Here is a 21,099-nt window from a genome sequence, read left to right as displayed (position 1 = left end):
AGGGGGGGTGGCTGGGAGGTAGGGGGGTGGGGGGGGAGTGTATCGGGGGGGTATGATTGGGGATGTATGTGTGGAGTCTCGTGAGCGCGGGTAGTTATGTATTGCCTTCATTTGCTAATATATGATCCCTTTGATGCTGAGCAGGGGGAGGGCCTTGCTGGGGGGCTCTTCTACCTCTATCACTATCAGACTGTCTTTTCTGCTCCTATAGATCCAGGCCGGGTGGACAATGGTTAATCTAAAATTTTTGTCCCTTAATGCGGATGGGATCCACTCCCCGGTCAAACGGAAAAAAATAATCTCCTGGTTCCGCAGGGAACGTATCGATATTGCTTTCCTACAAGAGACCCATCTCACAAATGTTGAACACGAGAAACTTAGGAGGGATTGGGTGGGTGAGGTGTACTACTCTTCTTACAACACTCGTCAGAGGGGGGTGGCCATTTTGGTCCATAAACAACTCCCGTTTCAATTGCATAAGGTTATCAGGATAAAGAGGGCCGATATGTCATAGTGCTGGGTGAGCTCTGGGGAAGGCAATACTTATTTTGTAATATATATGCTCCTAACATATATAATCACTGTTTCTTCTCGGGGTTGATGTCGCGGCTGACACAGTACCCAGGTTACCAAATCCTCATGGGGGGCGACTTTAACATAACAGCGGATCCTTCCCAAGATTGTGCACCCGCTAAACGCTTCCCTAAGGACCACATGGGTAAAGGAGTTAACTTTTTGACCACGCAGTTAGGACTATTAGATATTTGGTGCCTCTTCCACCCTACGGAGCGTACCTATACGTTTTATTCCAATCCTCACAATCTTTACACTCGTCTTGACTACTTCTTGCTCTCTCCCACGCTGCTGCTCATTGTTTGTGCTGTGGAGATAGAGGACGTTCCTCTTTCCGATCACTCCCCTGTGACGCTCTCTCTTCAAATTACAGCTGACTCTTCGGCTCGGACGTGGCATTTCCCGGGATACCTCTTTAAAGATCTTGGTTTTCGTAGATACCTTAGGGAAAAATGGCTGGACTACTACAATACCAATTCTGATCCTGACATTGATCCTGGGCTGTTCTGGGAGGCCTCCAAGGCAGTATTACGGGGTTTCGTTATCGCGTATGTCGCGGGAAGGAAAAAGAAATTGGAAGCGGAACTGCTGTTGCTATCGGGCGAGTTCCAACAGCTGCGGAGGCGCCACCAGGGGACTCAGCAGGAGGCTGATCGTATCCGCATACGTACACTTAGACAGCAAATAGATACGATTCTCTCAGGGCGAGCGGAGAGGGATCTGTATTTTCGTCGTTATAACTTACATCGGTGGGGGGAAGAGCTGGGAGGCTGATGGCGCACTTGGTCCGCCCCTATCATAAGCAACAAGTCATCACCGCTATTACCGACACGCAGGGTCACACACATACGACTGAAGCACACATACATCATCAATTTGTATCGTATTACAAAGATCTATATGCTGAGCGACCCTCGACGGACGCGGATAGAGACCGCTTTTTCGGTGATATCGTCCTTCCCCGGCTCCAACCGACTCAAGTTCAGGCTCTGAATGCTCCCATAACTCGTCTTGAGGTGGAATTGGGTATTAAAGACCTTAAATTGACTAAATCTCCCGGGCCGGATGGTTACAGACCGGAATACTACAAGATTCTGTCTGACGTTATATCTGACCCTCTGGCGGCTGCTTTTAATTCCTTGCACTCCCAAAAAGGTGTGGACCGCTACAATCTGGCACATGTAGTTTTGTTACCCAAGCCAGGTAAGGACCCGTCCCAGGTGGGCTCTTATAGGCCCATATCGCTACTTAATCAAGACGCAAAATTGCTAGCTGCGTTACTTGCTAAACGCCTGAACGTCTATCTCCACCTCCTTATCCATGAAGATCAGGTGGGCTTCGTGCCTGGCAGATATGCCTCCATGAATCTCACGAGAGCTTTGATGGCCATTTACTCTCGCAGAGGGGGAAATAACCAGGAGGCTATAGTGGGCCTCGATATGGAGAAGGCGTTTGATAGCATATCTTGGTCATACCTCTTCTGGGTTATGGGGCACTATGGGTTGGAAGGCATGTTTGTGGACTGGGTGCGTGGTCTTTATTTTTTGCCTCAGGCTAAGCTTTTTATTAATGGACAACTTACTTCCTCTTTTCCGGTTGCACGAGGTACTCGCCAGGGGTGCCCTCTGTCCCCGCTACTTTTTCTTCTGGCTATTGAACCCTTAGCGGTTAAGATTCGATCTCATCCTTCGCTTCTCGGTATTAAGGTTGGAGCCAAGGAAAGTCGCATCAATCTATTTGCGGACAATATTCTGTTATATTTGGAAAACGCACCATCACACTTACCGGAGGCTCTTTCTCTTGTTCAAGTTTTTGGGAAAGTCTCGGGACTTAGGGTTAATTGCGCCAAATCAGAACTCCTGCCTCTGGCTTCTCATAGACATGAGCAATGGCATGACGCTTTACCGATTCTGCCGGTTCGGAAACCCATGCGATACCTTGGCGTTTATTTGAGCACCCAATCTCATCTTCTTTATCAATACAATGTTCTCCATCATATTGAGGCTATCCGTGCTCTATGTGAGAAGTGGAAGGATTTACTCCTCTCCCTGTGGGGCCGTGCGGCGTTATTCAAAATGGTACTCCTGCCGAAGCTTTTATATCCGCTTCAAACGATTCCGCTTTGGATCCTGAACAAGGATGTCCAAGTCTTTCGGTCTATTCTTCTCTCGTTCCTGTGGCGCAAAAGACGGGCTCGCATCAGTTTTGCTACTTTATCCCTAGACTCTGGGCAAGGAGGCCTAAATCTTCCTGATATTCGCAGGTACAACGTTGCTTCCCTAATGCGCTTTGTCCATGAGGGTATCTCTGGCCACTATAGGTATTCACCATCGGGATGGATCCAGACGTGGTGCGCTCCTCATTCCTTTGTATCTTTATTGCATTTGTCCCCCCGGTCTCTCCCGGGGGTGGATTCCCGATTCCCTCTCCTGAAACCGCTGCGCCGGGCGTGGTGGTGGTGGCGGAAGGAGCAGGGGCGGGCCCCACAGGCTTCTCCTTTCTTGCCCCTGGTGGGTAACGTAGACTTCCTCCCGGGGATGGGTACCACAGGGTTTCAATTGTGGGACTCCCGGGGCTGTGTCGGCTTGCGACATCTCTCTGATGAAACCTCGGGGACTTTCCCCGCGTTTTCACTCCTCCAGACCCGATGGGATCTCCCGGCTTCGCATTTCTGGGCATACTTGCAAGTCAGACATTACTATTTTTCCCTTAATCGAAAGTGGGGAGAGACCTGGGCACTGGGAAAATTGGACTCTTACTTGGCACTCTTACCTTCTCAGACAAATACTTTATCCACTTGGTACAGGCTACTCAAAAATGCGCTTCCCCCCTCTTATCTGCCTAGGATTGTGGCCCTGTGGTCTCGAGATTTAGCTCTTGATTACACCGAGACTCAATTTCTGGAACTTTTTACTAACCTTATTCAATTCACGGGATCAATGGACCTTAGGGAAATGCAATTTAAGATATTACATCGGACTTACATCTCTAGGGCTCGGGGACATGCCATGGGTTTATGGGATGATGACATTTACTCTCATTGTAAGAGAGTGAGGGGCACCCTACTGCACATGTTTTTGGAGTGCCCTCATGCAGCCCTATGGCTCCAGGTTCTCCCTTTTCTTGAGAGCATCATCGGCCGGACCATTCCCCGATCTTATGGCCTCTTATTGTTGGGTGACATAGAGGACGTATCCGCCGCAGGCTTTACCAAACCGTATCAGAAGTTTTTGTACACTGCACTCTTAATGGTGAAGAAGCTGTTGCTTTTACATTGGGTGGGGCCTGAGTCCGCATCCTTCACCCAATGGCTCCACCGCATGCGGGAGCTCGCTGCTTTTGAAGTTCAATCCCATACGGCATCTATTGGACGTGATAGGGTAGTATATGTTTCCCTGTGGAGAGCATTTCAAGTTGCGGCTGACTCCGCAGCTCCCAGAGCCCTGCCTTAAATATGGTCCCCTTTTTAGGTATGGGCGGCTCCTTGATTGGGGCCTGCTTTGGCCTACTTGCCCGCGACTCTCGAGATCGGTTGATTGTGGTATGTCTATGGAGTGCTAGGAGGGTGGTTGTTGTGAAATGTGTTGATTGTTTGTGCTGGATAGTTATATCTGTTGGATGGCTGGGTGAGTGAGGGGTGAGGGGTTTCTAATGATGACAAAAATGTTTTTGCAGTCTTTATTATCTTGAGGAGGGTCCTTTCGGGGGCGCCTTTTGAGACTCCCTTTGACGAGATTCTTCCTTTTCATTCCATCGATTGTATGTTCCTTCATGACGGACGTTATGAATACACCTCCTCTGCTTCTGTATTTCCTACTGTTTTGCTTTGTTGTTATATCTGTTATGTGGTCGTCTGCCAGACCACGGTTGTGTGTATTTGACTGCTTTTACAATAAAAATTATATTAAAAAAAACAACAACAAAGAACAGACAGGTACACCAAAAGCCATACAGCAACGATTTCCCAAGCCCCAGAACTTACGCAAAGCCCGCCCTCCAACGTCAGCGCTGACATCGGGGAAGACTTCTGGTCGGCTATGTGTGCTGCAGCAGGGCAGGCAGGAAATAGAAGATGAGCCTCGCAGCTCGAGTTCCACTTGAATGAGAAAGTTGGTAATTTGGTGGCAGATGAGGGCTGGACACGAACGTGGGAGGCAAATGCGGGACAGAAGGAGGTCGAACTTGGAAGGCAAACTCTGAACACAAAAGGGGGGGAGGGAATGCGTTTTTGGGCACATGGCATGAACTTGGGAGAGAGGAAGGGAGGCAAAGAGATGCTGAGGTGGGAGAGGGAGTGCGTTTTTGGACACAAGGCATGAATTTGGGAAAGAGGATGGAGGAAGGGAGGGAAAGAGGTGGGGGAGGGAGTGCGTTTTTGGACACAGAAGGCATGAACTTGGGAGAGAGGAAGGGAGTGAAAGAGATGCTGAGGTGGGGGAGGAAATGCATTTTTAGACACAGAAGGCATGATCTTGGGAGAGAGGAAGGGAGGGAAAGAGATGGTTGTGTACATGGGGAATGGAAGAAAGGAGAATTTTTGGTCATAGGGAGGGAGTGAGGTACAGATGAGAGGGAGAAATATTGTAGTGGAACGGACAGATTGAAATGGATGCAAGAGGGAGGAATGTTGGACATAGTGGTGAAGGGAATGGAGGGAGAGATGTGGCATGGTGCTGGAGAGGGGTGATAGAAGGAGAAATGTTGGGCATGAGACTGGTGGGCAGGTGCGAAAGATGAGAAAAGGATAAATGCTGGACCATGGTAGGAGGAACCAATGGACAGCAACAGAAGAATTTTACAGAAGATGGGAAAGCGGAAAAAAGAAACTGGGACAAACTTTATGGAAAAATAAGTCTCCAGACAACAAAGGTAAAAAACGGAATTTATTGACTAAAATATGTTAGCTTTGGGAAATGTATATAGCAGAAGTCTTTGTATTGTGTTCAAAAGAAAAGGAAATGCATTTCTGGTTTTATTTCTACAGTGTTGAAGTACTTGCTGACCCTTGCTGTGACTGGTGGGGATCCCCAAGCACTGCCAGCAGAGGACCTCCTCTAGAGATGGCCAGAACTCCCCTCCACCAAGCACACCAGGCGCTGGCAGCATCCATGAGCCACTGAGGTGTCAGCATCTGTGATTCAGGGACGCTACTGCTGCCTGCCAAGCTTGGCAAAAGGGACCCCCGGCCAACTGCAAAGGAAGTCCTCAGCTGACAGCTTGGGGATTCTCATCAGCTGAGTATTTATATTTACATTAGAGTATCTGGATACAGATAAGGGTAGATAAGAGTATGGAAAGAATATAGATAAAAACAAGGGGGCTATAGGGCTAAATCAAGATAACATGACAGGTCATGGACCTGATGGGCCACCGCGGGTGCGGACTGCTGGGCACGATGGACCTCTGGTCTGACCCAGCGGAGGCAAATTCTTATGTTCTTAATATTTCCAAATGAATAAAGTCTCTTTGCTTATTTGTAAATGGGTCTCTATCAGAGCCTTTAATTCAGTAGCATAATTAAATAACTATTTCTAAAGTTTATAGGGACGGAGGGGATTCCTCGTGGGGATGGAGGGAATTCCTCGCAGGGACGGGTGGGGACAGAGGGATTCCTCGCGAGGATGTGTGGAGACGGGTGGGATTTCTGTCCCCGCGCAACTCTCTAGTGCACAGCCGGCCACCCTCCCTATTCTGCCACTGCTGCTTTCCTTAACCAGCAGCAGCGGCGGCAGTAAACGGGTGTCCGCGGGTGCTCACCGGCATTGCTCATCTTCTGGCCGGCTCCCCTGCTGAAAGCTGTGGGCGTCCATTCCTCGCGCGATCTGCGTCTGCGTCAGAAGCATTCCCTCTGACATCACGATGTCGGAGAGAAGGATTCCGATGTAGCTTAGGATCGTGCGAGGAGCAGGTGTTGGTGTTCTAGTGCTCACTACAGTGTTTAAGATGCTGCCTTTTCCTAGGTACACTCTTGTGCGATATGTGGATTGTTACTAAAAATCATTTTTGATATAGATGGGGGGTGTCAAGAAATGATGGGCCCCGGGTGTCACATATGCTAGGTACCTAAATAATAGCAGTGACCAACACAGATATATTGAAAACCAATGTATATGAATAAAACTCTTTCAATTGGAGACTGTTATAGTAGAAAGATGTTACAGTTGTGCAATTATGCAGAGATAATGTGAAGCCAGTGGACCTCAATGTTTGCTCAAAAGGAAGGAAAAAGCCTCAGAACGGGCCCCCCCACCACCACAAAGGTGGATATAAAGGTGGTTGAGCAGTAACCTCACAGGCAAAACCTTCGTTTGAAAATGAGCACTAAAACACTTGGGCAAAAACTGTGCTTCACATACAAGAAATTTTTGACAGAGGAACGAATCCCACTTATCTTAATGCTGATCGGCACACCAATGGAGGCCAGCGTTTCACCGACAGGCTACATCAGGGTGTGACCCGACCGATCAGTCTGCAAAACAAAAAGAAGAAAAAAAGGAGAACTTGTAGTTCCTCACTTAGTTTGAACTTCCTTCCATAGCAATTGAAAACATACCTTTATAAGAGCGTGAAACAACGCTTCAAACAGTCCAGAAAAAGGGCTCCCATGGGGTGGCTCCGGATATCTGGTTTTAAATCTTCCCGGTGGGAAAAACGTCACCACCGGAAGTACGTCGGAGAATGACACAATAGCTGAGACGTGGTTGATTCTGACAGAAACAGCTGACAAAAAAATGACTAACAAAGAATGTGATTAAATAAATAAGAAAAAGAAAAATGTGTTATTGCTCAGTGTGCCAAAAAAGAAAAACAAAAAAAGAAACAAAATATATATACATACTTAAACCCACTGGTGAGTAACTTTTTATATATTTAAATGCTTTTGTTTATGGTTTTTATCTTTTTATCTTCATTTTTCTTTTTGTGTTTTTTATGTTGAAACGGGAAGACAGGAAGGTTTAAACCTAATAGAAAGCACCCCATTCCAGTCTCTGATTCAACCCAACAGGCTCTTCACTGTTGAGTAAGTGGATCCAAAATTGCTCAGCACGTAATAATTGAAGTGGGCGATTATTCACGTCCTCTCCAATGTGATCGATGACAAAACATCGCAGATCATCAAATGTATGGTTATACTCGAGACAGTGAACTACAAGGGGAGCTTGAATCTTGTTATTATGCAGGCAACTTTTGTGTTCAGTAATGCGCCTCCTAAATGTCCTTGTGGTTTGCCCCACATAGATCTTTAAACAAGGGCAAAAGATGACATATACCACAAACGTGGTGGAGCATGAGGTCAGATGTTTGAGCCTATAAATTTTACCTGTGCCGGGATGTATGAAATTGTCAGTGAGCTCTACAGTAACGGCAGAGGTCAAACAATTGCCACATTTAAAATGTCCCGTCGATTCAGTGTGGGATCCCCTTGATTGAGATGAAACATAACTAATGTCTGTAGGACTGAGTAGTTCCTTCAAGTTCTTCTGTCGATTAAATGCAATCCTGAGATGAGACTCCGTGTGCATTGGGTGTGCTGCCATAAGTTCCCAATGCCTCCTCAGAATCTTGGTGATGCCATTCATGCTGGGAGAATACTGCAAAATGCATGTAGCTATGTCCTCGTCTGCTGATTTGTCTCTGGGAAGAAATAAAAAGTCCCTTTTCAAATATTTGGCTCGTTTGTAAGCTTTTTTAAGGACATGCCCCGGATAACCCCTAGTTTTTAACTTCGTGTACAGATGTTTACTTTGCAACTTATAATCAGACAACTCAGAACATAGACGGCGATATCTAAAAAACTGAGATGTAGGAAGGCTGCGTTTAAGCTGTGCTGGATGGTTACTCGAGAAATCAAGAAAAGTATTCCTATCGGTGGCTTTTCTAAATACAGTGTGTAGCGGAGCCGGTACCTGTGGATCAAGGAGGTCCGGCCCGCGCTCACAGTTACGCCGCTCTGACGTGCATCCCCAACTGAGAGAGGTCCTGCTGGTTACCATTCACTGGCTTATCAATAAAGCACAAAGACAAAAAAAAAGTCAATTCTTCATTAATCCTCAGTAATACACTTTATTCAGAGAAAAGTGTGATATGCTCTGTCCAATAGTTTGTTCCCAAACACAAAGTCATAAAGCAAATATTTAAATCAGGCACTCAAGATGAGGCGGTCTCCAAAAAGCAAAAAGGGACCGACTCAGACCTTGGTTCAGGTAAGGAACATAAACAAAAACCAAAAACTATTTTCAGGGAATCAGGAGAACCAAAAACCAACAGTTCTCCTCACTAGCCAACAAAGTTCATTGACCCAGCACAGCTAAATAGTTCAGGTGCTTCAAGCCTTCAGGTATTCTGGCTTCTTCCCCAGCCAACTATACAAGAGCTGGCAGGGGGGAGGGGAGCAAGTGAATTCACCAATTAAGTAATCTGTGAAACAGACTTGCCACTAATGGCCCCACTATCCCAACCTGGATGGATAGTGAATTCTCCCCAACTTTACTCCCCTCAGGCTTTCACTCAATCCCTGTCAAAATACAGTCAGCTTAACTCCAGCTGACTGAATCACATTTCAAAAAAAAAACGTTTTTTTTTTTTTTTTTTCCTTGCTTAAATCAAGCAGTGCTGGAACTGTCAGCACAAGTCCAGCAAAGGGTTTTCCCTTAACAAACCCCCTTTGCTCCAAAGCAGTGCAAACCCCAGCCCCAGTAGGGAAATAAACCACACCTTCTCCAGCCCTGCCACTTAACTGATTTCCATAAGGACTTCTTCAGGCAGACTGGAGCTTTCACCAAACTCCATAGGTTCTATCCCGGGTAGCTGGTTGTCCAAAGGGTCTGTGTCAGGCTCCTGCATTTCCCAGTCCCCAGCCTCTGGGGTGCCTTCAGGAGGGGAGATCCTTCCCTGAGCTGGTTCAGGACAGACTGCCCTTCTCCCTCTCAAAGCAGCCTCAAAAGTACTCCAGGGAAACTGCCCTGCCCTTTGAAGGGGAGGAGTTTTCTGCCTACCTTTCCTGGCTGGCTTTGGGAGCCTAATCATTCCCTGCAGCTGATGATCTCCAGGGAAAGAAAGGTTTCTCAGGGGCTGTTGTGGGCTGTCCCAACTCTCCTCTTCTCCTCCCTGGGAATCAGACCTGTCTGCTACAAAGGGAAACCTGGGTTTCTCCCTAGGCTTGGTCACAATCCTATCCCCGTGATTTGCCCTCCGGATCCCCGGGCCAGGTTTAACAATAGCCTGCCCTGGCGAAAGCTGCACTTTAGGGATAGGATTGTGACAAGTGGTATGAATCTTGTCATCGTTTTTAATGACCATAACATCCAAAAAAGAAATCTGGTGTGGATGACAAGTCATACTAAATTCTATTTTGGGATGTCTTGAGTTAAGCCATAGATAGAAAGAATCAAGTTCTTCTCTTGTCCCTGTCCAGATGACAAAAATGTCATCTATAAAACGCAGCCAGATCGCCGTCATGTTAGAAAAGGAATTATGAACTATCCAGTCGTTTTCAAAATTCTGCATAAACAGATTAGCAACCGAGGGGGCCATGGTCGCACCCATGGCCACCCCGGAGACTTGTTGAAAATATTTGTCTTGGAACCTGAAATAGTTCTTTTCCATTGCAAAAGACATCAGTTTTACCAAAAAATCTGCAGGAATCCGGGACGTCTTAGTGCTGTTCAAAAAATCTCTAATGATATCTGCAGCTTCCGCCTGAGGGATGATTGTATACAAGGACTTTACATCAAAAGTCACAAAAAAGGTTATCTCTTTGATGTTTTTAATTAAAAATTGATGTACTTCTAAAACACTTCCAGGAAAAATTTGATTAATCTTACCATGCTAATGTAATTTTGAAAGTTTTTTTGTAATATTGCTATCTGTATACAGTCTCTTCCTCTATAAACCGCTCTGAACTGTTTGTGGTATTGCGGTATATAAAAATAGTTGTTGTTATTATTATTCTCTAGTTTAAAGTTCAGTATATCTTAATGGAAGCGCTCACTTTGCTCCTCTGAGTATGCTGCTATGTTCTCCTTGAATGTTTGAAGATGAGCATCAAGGACATGGACTTTGAGAGACATCTTATAGCCCATTTTACTGTCGTTCTTCACCATATTATCAACCAACTTCATGTAGTTTTTGGCCTTGTGATTGCCCAGGAAACCTTGAACCACTGCAACAAAGCTGTTCCAAGCCGCTTTCTCCTTCCTAGTTAGCTTCTTGGGAAATTCTTACATTCCAGGATCTTTATTTGTGGTCTGATGAAGACACCAGCTTTGACCTTTGCATCAGACAGTTTAGAGAAGATGTCTTGAAGGTTATTGAAGGCTGCTGACTCCTTATCTAAACTAAACTAAACCTTAAGTTTATATACTGCATCCTCTCCATTGTTATAGAGCTCGGCACGGTTTACAAGAGTTTAATATAGGACGGAATAACATATTGAGTATGGAGGTTGAGTATAGGGGGGAGGAGAGCATTTCATCTAGAGCTCTGACAAATTGTTTCATTAGGCCAGTGGTTCCTATTTGATGTTGTTTCCTCCCCCCCCCCCCCCGAGAACTTGGTCTGCTGTGGCCAGAACCACATCTGGTAGTGCGCCTTTGTGTCCCTGCTGTCCAAAGGCAGAAATAGCAGGTAAACTTGTTAAAACTACTTTGGAGACCCATTAGGAATGCCACCATTTTAAAGTCTCTGATGACCTCCCATCCATATTCATCATGCTTCAAGGTGCCTAGTAAGGACTTGATGCTGTTGTAATCTCCAAAAGATAAGAAACTACTTCACGGAAAAAGACTTCACCCAACTACTCTATGCCTTTGTCCTTACACGCCTGGATTACCACAACGCTTTATTCAACGGTTTTATAGCAAAAAAACAGCAAACGACTATAGCGAGTTCAAAATGCAGCAATAAGACTACTGAAAAACCTATAAGCCCATGACCCAGTCTTTCTCCAGCACTGATATCAACCCACTGGCTGCCCATAACTTAATGCTTCATTTTCAAAGGCCTAGTGATGGCATATAAATCCCTCTACTATATGGCACTCAAATATTTCTCAGACAAACTTCCTCTCTACACCCCAAAGAGTACACCACGCGCCCAAGATGAAATATGCCTACAAACACCATCAGGACACTCCCTCCAACTCCAGACAACCTGGAAATGATCCTATTCCCATTTCTTACCAAACCACTGGAAAACCCTACCTACTTATATCAAAGCCCTTAAAGGACTTCTTAACTTTAGAAAAGTTGTAAAAACCTACCTTTTTGCCTAGTCATTCCCTCAACCCTTCACCAGCATCAGTAAGTAATTCTATATGAAGATGTATTTCAACACACTATATGTAAACCCTATATTGTAGCACTGTGAATGTAAACTGTAACCTGTTCTGAGCTCTTTGTGGAGGACTGGATATAAATCTAAATAAATAATCCTCTTTGAGGTGAGACAGTGGAGGAGACAGGTATTAGTTCCTGTTACGGAGCAGCACATCTTTGATGCTCCTGGATGAGATGTCGATGAAGAGATGCCACTCTTTCGGTTTACATGTGATTTCAGACTGGTCACATTGTGGCAGAAGCAGAGCCCATCTTGATGGCTGAAGAAGGTGGAAAAAGCTTGGTGACGTTCCTCTGATGTGTGACTTGTACACTTTCATCCAAGTTCCACTGCTTGAGCCTAGACATCAAAAGCTTGGCATTGGACTTGGTGAGACCAAGATCTCTGATCTTTTTTGTTTAGATAGTATAGGTTTCTCTCATCAGTTGCACCACTTGATATTGTAAACTGGATCTACAATGTTTCCCTCATTATCTCACTTGCTGCTCTCTTCTGAAAACAGCTGTGCTTTCTCTAGGAGAGTGGATATGAGTTGCTCAGGGCAATGTGGCTCTGGGGTGATGGATGAAGAAATGTCTGGATATGTGATTGCAGATGCATTGCTAGTTAAATGTTTGGAAGGGTCCACCATGCAAAAATAGAAGTTGCTTAAGTGGTTTGTGGGTTCCTGCCAAATTTTTGAGAGCAAACTTCATGACTTTCTTTTCCCCTCTTTACCATCCTGTAGAGCAGGGGTAGGCAATTCTGGTCCTCGAGAGCCACAGGCAGGTCAGGTTTCCAGGATTTCCACAATAAAAATGCATATGAGAGAGTGCATCTTAAGGCGGCAGTGCATACAAATCCAGCTCATATATATATATATGTATTCATTGTGGATATCCTGAAAACCTGATCTTCCTATGGCTCTTGAGGACCTGAATTGCCTACCCCTGCTGTAGAGGATCAAAATGAAATTGTGATAATAAATAAAATAAATTTATTTTACCTATGACTGATGTGTATAAGATTCTCACAACATATTTCATACATATGATATATTTTAAGAAAACACTGAATATGTTATTCTGCCATTGTAGTGAGAAACAAAATTGTCTTACTTTCCAGAGTTTTTTGGCAGTGCTCACATATAAAGTCAGGTTCCCAAGGTTTATCTTGATCCCCAACAGACATGCCGAAATATGCTTCTAAGGAGTACTTTTTCCCCTCTTTTCTTCATAAATTGACCACATACATAGCAAAATGCATCTGCTGGATGTTTGCAGCCTCTGGATGCCATCTAAATGCAGATACAGTATGTTACCATTTAGGCAGTTAGAACTGAACTGAGTGGTGGACTTAAGATCTGAGCCGCTTTACTCACGTTACTCCTTTTCTAAAGTCACTTCGTTGGCTTTCCATCCATTTCTGAATACAATTCAAACTCCTCTTACTGACCTACAAATGCACTCACTCAGCTGACCCTCACTATCTCTCTTCACTTATCTCCCCCTATGATGCCCTTCCTTCCACCCGTAAGCTGCGCTCAGCTGGTAAGTTCCTCCTTTCTGTGCCCTTCTCTTTGGCTGCCAACTCCAGACTCCGTCCCTTCTGCCTTGTACCATATTCTGCACAAATCCCTACGGTGGGCTCCATCTCTGGCAGTGTTCAAGGCCCAGTTAAAAGCCCACGTCTTTGAGAGTGCTTTCAACTCCTAACTCCTCTCACCTTGAGTTCTGCATTCCCAGCTCTGTATGTCATGTCTATCTGTCCAAGTTAGATTGTAAGCTCTTCTTAGCAGGGACTGTCTATAAATGTCAAAATGTACAGTGCTGTGTATACCTTTCAGTGCTATATAAGTGATTAGTAGTAGTATAGTTATACTGTACTACTATTTATATTGATGGGAAGTTCTTGAAGTTACTCTAAGGAGCCCTTTTACTAAGGCCTATGGCCAAAATTAGCACAGCAGCCACCTATCACCAATTTTGGCCCACGGCAATTCAGAAATTACCATAGGTCAAAAAAGTGTGGCTTGTAGGTATGTCTGCTGAGAGGCAGGTCTCCATTCACACGCCCTGCGGTAGCAGCACATTTGAAAAGCTCTTACTGCCTGCTTTTTTTATAGGAAGTAAATTCTCCTGTTATAACCTGACAATAAGAAGTATCACACACCTCTACTGCAACGCATCGGTGCATTGTGGGCATGCACATCCACAACATGCCTCTTTCTTCACCTATCTCTACCTACAGTAAGCCTTATCACCTGACTCAGGACTGTTTTGGTATGTTTCACAGGTTCAAGAATGATGTGCCTATTGCAGTAGAAGAGAAGATTATGTACTTCGATAATCTTCTTTCTAGTAGTCTAGGAGTCCTAGGTCCAGGAGCAAAGGAAACGGACTTTGTATTTGTACATGTGATATGTTTAATGTGTGACTACATTTAATAAATTTTATTGGTTTTAAGGCTGATGTGCACAGTCCCTTCCCCACTTGTTTTCTTGTTCTGGTTTATCCTACGTGGGGTTGTTTTACCTTGTTTTTGTGGATTCCATAAATTTTAATACATACATTGACAGCACATATATTTTAGAATTTTCTTTTTCTAGTAGTCTCACTAAGGCAATTTTTTTTTAATATTCCAAAGACTAGGCAGCTCCATTTGCAGATTCCGTGTAAATGATTTTGCAGTTTCTGAAGACTTTAAGAAAATTGCATGGTGTAGCTAAATTTGAATTTTCTTGCAGCACAACAAAGCATTTCTCAGACCCTCTTGTTCCTACTGCTTAATTTTTCATGAACAGAAAAAACAATTAGATTATTTGAAGCAGTGCTGAGTTTATCTGTTTTACTCATAGCAAATCAGAGAGCAGAAAGATGCCTTCACCTGCTGCCTAGCACTTTGAAACCAAACACAAATCAATTTTATTTGACTGTTAGCTTTGTCAGATATTCAGTTTGCTTTTAAAAACAGATTTCAGCTAAACGCTTTTCTTTGATCCCTTAAGTCTTCTACTTGTGGTCATTTTTGCAGGGGAAGCACTGATTCTTCAAGTGGATTTATCTTTGAAGATTAACACACATTTGTAATCTGTACAGCTCACTGTTTATTTTCTATTGTGTTAAGCCTAGCTATGTGTTGGAATTATCCTATTTTGCAACTTTTGATTAGTTTCAGTATTAACAATAAAATGTGTTTTGAGATCATGTCTGTTTATTTCAGGTTTATTTATGAAACAGAACATCACAATGGTATAGCAGAATTACTGGAAATCTTGGGAAGGTAAGTTTCTAGAGTTAATTTGCTTTCAGCAGCTTCTTTTTCAGCATTTCACTGCATAGATTATGTATGGAAAAATTTTTTAAACAAAAAAAAAAAAAGCCTTTGATTTAGAAACACAAAATAGAAGTAAGCTAAGTGTGTATGGATTGAACATTAAGTGCTCCTTTTACAAAGCCGCGTTAGCTGCACGCGCTAGCCGCTACCGCCTCCTTTGGAGCGGTATATTTCCAGCTAGCACGCACTAATCCGGTTTTAACGCATGCACCAGATTAGTGTGCGCTAACCGGAAATATACCGCCTGCTCCAAAGGAGGCGGTAGCAGCTAGCGCGTGCAGCAATTTAGCGCGCGCTATTCTGCGCGTTAAGGCCCTATTGTGATTTTGTAAAAGGAGCCCTAAGTAGCACATGATATAGCTGCTGAGCTCAGGTCTTAATTTCTGTGGGGATGGACTGGAACACAGTTCTAGGACCTCAAGTTCCAGAGCAACAGGGGTGTTCTGTTCTAGCCTCTCCTTTCCAAGTAGCCTGCAGAAAAGAGGAGGAGAAGAGAAGGCAAAGAATATGCCTGTAGCAGAGCAAAAAACTGTTCTAGTGGAGTAAGTGTGTCATTCTGGACAAATGGGTAGTGAATCTAAACTCACACGCTTTGCAAAAGGCATCAATTAGAGGTCTGCATGGGAACGGAGATCGTGGGAATCCCGCGGGGACCCCCTCTGGCCCACGGGACTCCCACGGGGACCCCCCTCTAGCCAACGGGACTCCCATGGGGATGGAAGGCTTTGGAAGCAGAGTTCGTCCATATAATATAATGGGCACTTCAGCCTTAGTAAAAGAGGGGGGTTTATAAGTTAATTACCTGAACAGAAAACAAAAAAAGGGTTCCACCAAAGAGATTCCACAAGGAAAACAGCAGCGCAAACACAAAAGAAACTGTGGAATTGATGATCCTGTCAGAAATAATTGCTGCTTTTTATGGGGATGGGTGGGGACGGAGAGGATCCTGACGGGGACGGGTGGGGACGGAAAGGATCCTGGCGGGGATGGGTGGGATTTCTGTCCCCGTGCAACTCTCTAGCATCAATCACAGTTTTCAACCCCTTCAGTTTTTCCTTTTGCACACTTACAGTAAGGTGTGTTTCTGTTTAAAACTTTTTTATTTGTCATTTTTGTTCTTTGAATTTTGGAGGCTTTTAGTGCTCCAGGGTTTCCAGTATTTCTGGAGTAACCTCTGCCTGGGAGAAGAAGTGACTTGAACTCTGCAATTGACAGGCCAATCTCTCTGTGGTACCTGTTAGCCAGTCTCCTTAATATTTTAGGGGCTTGGTGTCTGTTCCCCTCAAAGCTAGCTCGCCCCTTGAATTTTTTCAGGAGCTTGAGTACAGACTGATTTGATACCTGTAGTGGTCATTGTGGGGGACTTTCAAGCAGTGTGCAATGCTTTTTTTTCTAACAGTGCAGCAATGGCAATTTGCATGCTCTTTGCTTACAGGGGCCAGGAGGCCTCGGTCCTCTTATTCTTGCCCAGTGACAACCACTAAAAAGGCCAGAGCCGCAGCATCCCTCCTACAGATGTATATACAGTCTCTAGTTCAAAATACTCTCAAAAAGTTTGTGCTTTTTTCATCTTGCCGTCAGTGAAGGGTTGTAAGTTTAAAAGATATCATGAATGTACATTGTCATATCAGGCTGCTCTCTGGGATAATATTTTAAGCAACTATTCTCTGCATCTGTCTCATACTTGGAATTCAGAAGGCATCTAAAGACCTACTTATTCTCTAGATTTCTGGGTAATTGATTTTTTAATGTTCTATTTTTGATTTGTGTTAATCATTTGTAAACCTTATAGATCCTCACGGTTATGCGGTCTATAAGTTGATTTTATGTTATGTTATGTGACGGTTCATGGACTATGTGGAGGCCTGGGAGCAAATGGCAGATGATATTTTATGTGAGCAAATGCCAAGTGATGCATGTGGGAAAGAGGAACCCAAACTATAGCTACATGATGCAGGTTTCCATGTTAGGAATCACTGCCCAGGAAAAGGATCTAGGTGTCATTATTGAAGATAAGTTAAAATCCTCCGCTCAATGTGTGGTGGCAGCAACTAAGTGATAGAATGTTAGGAATTTTCAGGAAAGGAAAGAACAAAATGTTTTAATGCCCTTGTATCACTATGGTATGGCTGTACCTCGAATACTGTGCAATTCTGGTCGTCATATCTCAATTAGAAAAGTTACTGAGAAGGGCAATGAAAGTTACAAAAGGGATGGGATGATTTCCCTTTGAGGAAAGGCTAAAGTGGCTAGGGCTCTTCAGCTTGGAGAAGAGATAGTTAAGGGGTGATATGATAGAGGTCTATAAAATACTGAGTAGAGTGGTTGATTTAAATTGCTTGTTTACTCTTTCCAAAAATACTAGGACTAGGGGACATGCAAAGAAGCTACTAAGTAGTAGATTTAAAACAAAGCGGAGAAAATATTTCTTCACTAAACGTGTAATTAAACTCTGGAATTTGCTGCAGAATGTGGTGAAATCGGTTAGCTTGGCAGGGTTTAAAAAAGGTTTGGCTAATTTCCTAAAACTGAAGTTCATAGGCCATTATTGAGATGGCTTGGAGAAATCCACTGCTTATTCCTAGGATAAGCAACATCAAATCTGTTTTCCTATTTGGGATCTGGCAAGGTACTTGTGACCTGAGTTGGCCACTGTTGGAAATAAGATACTGGGCTTGATGGACCTTTGGTTTGTCCCAGTATGGCAATTCTTAATGTTATGTTTCTAGTGTAGGTGTTCCAACTCTTTGGAATAATTTACCATTTTGTATTTAGAAGGAAACTTCATATATGAAGGCATTTTAAAAAACAACAGCAAATTGACAGTATTTCATGAAACGAATACCCTTGTTATTTCAAACTCCTACGCAGGGAAGCTACGAGGTGTCATCAAAAATACGATAAATTTACATTACATTACATTACATTACAGATTTCTATTCCGCTTGTGCCTTGCGGTTCTAAGCGGATTACAAATTAGGAGTCTGTATAATTTCAGGAATATTACAGTACATAGAATCAGGAATGTATCAGTTACAGTTGATTAGTCTGGAAGTTTCCAGGAGACATTTAGAGCCCATAGTAGATAAATAGTAGGTTGTTGAAGTGAGTTGTACAATGTTTAGGTATAGTTAAGGTGGTGGTGTTCGTGTTATTACAGTAAAAGACACATTTCCATTAATCCCCCTCAAAATACTTCTTTTCGCTTCGAACACACGTATCCCATCATTCTTGCCACTTCCTGAAGTAGTTGTGGAAGTCCTTTTTTGTGAGTATCTTTAATTGTGTTGTGGCTGCCTCAATGTCCTGATTCAATTCAAAATGTTTACCATTTCATGGTCATTTAGACTTTGGGGAAGGGCCAGAAGTTGCACAGTGCCAAATCTGGTGGATGAGGGGACACTAATGTATTTGTTTGACAGAAATTGCCATACCAGAAGCGATGTGTGACACAGAGCGCTGTCGTGATGGAGGATGAAACTGTTTGCCCATTTCTCAGGTCGCACATGCTCGCCTCGTGTTCAAATCTATTGTTAAAATGTTTTAAATGAAACCATAAGAGGTGTTCAGATACTCGGAAATTTCCTTAATGGTCATCGCCTGTTTGATCAAATCATTTTGCTTACTCTTTCAACATTCTCTTGGGGTTTTTATATTGAAGGGTGATCTCTCCTCGTCTTCAACTGATTCACAACCATTACGAAATCACTTGAACCACTTGTAAACTATCTTTATGGTCACTGTAACATCACCATAAACTAATTTAATGTTTCATGTGTTTCTTTAGCACATTTTTTTTGAAACAAAATTTCATGATGATCGTGATCCATGATTTATGGCACACTTTAAAATACACCTTCTCTCAACCATAGCTCACAACCTACTGACTTGCACCGATCAAGTTGAAACTTATCACACACTGCTAGTAAGGTTTGATAAACCATTTCCTGTATTGAAGATAAGAACATAAGAATAGCCCCACTGGATCTGACCAATGGTCCATCAAGCCCAGTAGCCCTTTTCCTTTTCCCAGGTCCCTAGCACCAGGCGAAAACCCAAGAAGTAGCAACATTCCATGCTACCAATCCAGGGCAAGCAGTGGCTTCTCTCCCCCCCCCCCCCCGTGTTTTTCCCAATAACAGACAAAATACCAATAGGAGTATAGAAAAATATATCTTATATGCTTGTCACTATATATCAATCACAATCTCATAGATTCACAATAACAGACCATGGACTTTTTCTCCAGGAAATTGTCTAAACCTTTCTTAAAATGCTATCCGCTCTTCCCCCATATCTGAATTCAAAAAGGCCTGGGATCTCTCGGTGAGAGAAAGAGATAATGGTTACTGTGGATGGCAGACTAGATGGGCCATTTGGCTTTTACCTGCCATCATGTTTCTAATAAGTCTATGGACTTTTCCTCCAGGAAATTGTCCAAACCTTTCTTAAAACCAGCTACACTATCTGCTCTTACCACAATCTCAGGCAATGCATTCCATTGGAAGCCTTTTCGCAGCTCTGCCCCTTGGGTCTCGTGACTGCTCCCACACTTTCATCAAAGTGCTTGTAGTGAGGCGGCTTTCCGCCTGCAGGGGATTCCAAGTCCACCCTTCCTGGGACAGCGGGTGATCTGAACGCCATCTCGTTGGGTATGAAGGTGCAGTTGGGACAGTAGTATCTCTGCTCTAGGCTTTGACGAGTTCAGTAAGAGATGCTTAGCGTTCTCTCAGTCCTTAGAGTTTCTGGGTCTTCTCTTCATCTCCAGACAGGATCATAGTAGATGACGGCAGATAAAGACCCGAATGGTCCATCCAGTCTGCCCAACCTGATTCAATTTAAAAAATTTTTTTTTTTTTTTTTTTTTTTTTTTTTCTTCTTAGCTATTTCTGGGCGAGAATCCAAAGCTTTACCCGGTACTGTGCTTGGGTTCCAACTGCCGAAATCTCTGTTAAGACTTACTCCAGCCCATCTACACCCTCCCAGCCATTGAAGCCCTCCCCTGCCCATCCTCCTCCAAACGGCCATACACAGACACAGACCGTACAAGTCTGCCCAGTAACTGGCCTAGTTCAATCTTTAATATTATTTTCTGATTCTAAATCTTCTGTGTTCATCCCACGCTTCTTTGAACTCAGTCACAGTTTTACTCTCCACCACCTCTCCCGGGAGCGCATTCCAGGCATCCACCACCCTCTCCGTAAAGTAGAATTTCCTAACATTGCCCCTGAATCTACCACCCCTCAACCTCAAATTATGTCCTCTGGTTTTACCATTTTCCTTTCTCTGGAAAAGATTTTGTTCTACGTTAATACCCTTTAAGTATTTGAACGTCTGAATCATATCTCCCCTGTCTCTCCTTTCCTCTAGGGTATACATATTCAGGGCTTCCAGTCTCTCCTCATATGTCTTCTGGTGCAAGCCTCCTATCATTTTCGTCGCCCTCCTCTGGACCGCCTCAAGTCTTCTTACGTCTTTCGCCAGATACGGTCTCCAAAACTGAACACAATACTCCAAGTGGGGCCTCACCAATGACCTGTACAGGGGCATCAACACCTTCTTTCTTCTACTGACTACGCCTCTCTTTATACAGCCCAGAATCCTTCTGGCAGCAGCCACTGCCTTGTCACACTGTTTTTTCGCCTTTAGATCTTCGGACACTATCACCCCGAGGTCCCTCTCCCCGTCCGTGCATATCAGCTTCTCTCCTCCCAGCATATACGGTTCCTTCCTATTATTAATCCCCAAATGCATTACTCTGCATTTCTTTGCATTGAATTTTAGTTGCCAGGCATTAGACCATTCCTCTAACTTTTGCAGATCCTTTTTCATATTTTCCACTCCCTCTTCGGTGTCTACTCTGTTACAAATCTT

The 21,099-nt window shown here is 43.9% G+C and overlaps 1 protein-coding gene across 2 annotated transcripts in view; it reads left to right on the top strand.

Moving 5' to 3' along the window:
- Window positions 1–21,099, top strand: part of PPP2R5C (protein phosphatase 2 regulatory subunit B'gamma) — a 322,861-nt gene that overhangs the window by 196,860 nt on the left and 104,902 nt on the right. For both annotated transcript variants that reach the window (XM_033953398.1, XM_033953399.1), the window contains one exon: window positions 15,112–15,171. In XM_033953398.1, coding sequence (XP_033809289.1) covers window positions 15,112–15,171 — 60 coding nt within the window. The remainder of the gene's footprint in view (window positions 1–15,111; window positions 15,172–21,099) is intronic.

The sequence above is a fragment of the Geotrypetes seraphini genome, chromosome 7 (genome assembly GCF_902459505.1).
Source record: "Geotrypetes seraphini chromosome 7, aGeoSer1.1, whole genome shotgun sequence".
NCBI lineage: Eukaryota > Metazoa > Chordata > Amphibia > Gymnophiona > Dermophiidae > Geotrypetes > Geotrypetes seraphini.
This window is presented reverse-complemented; position numbering and strand designations above follow the sequence as displayed.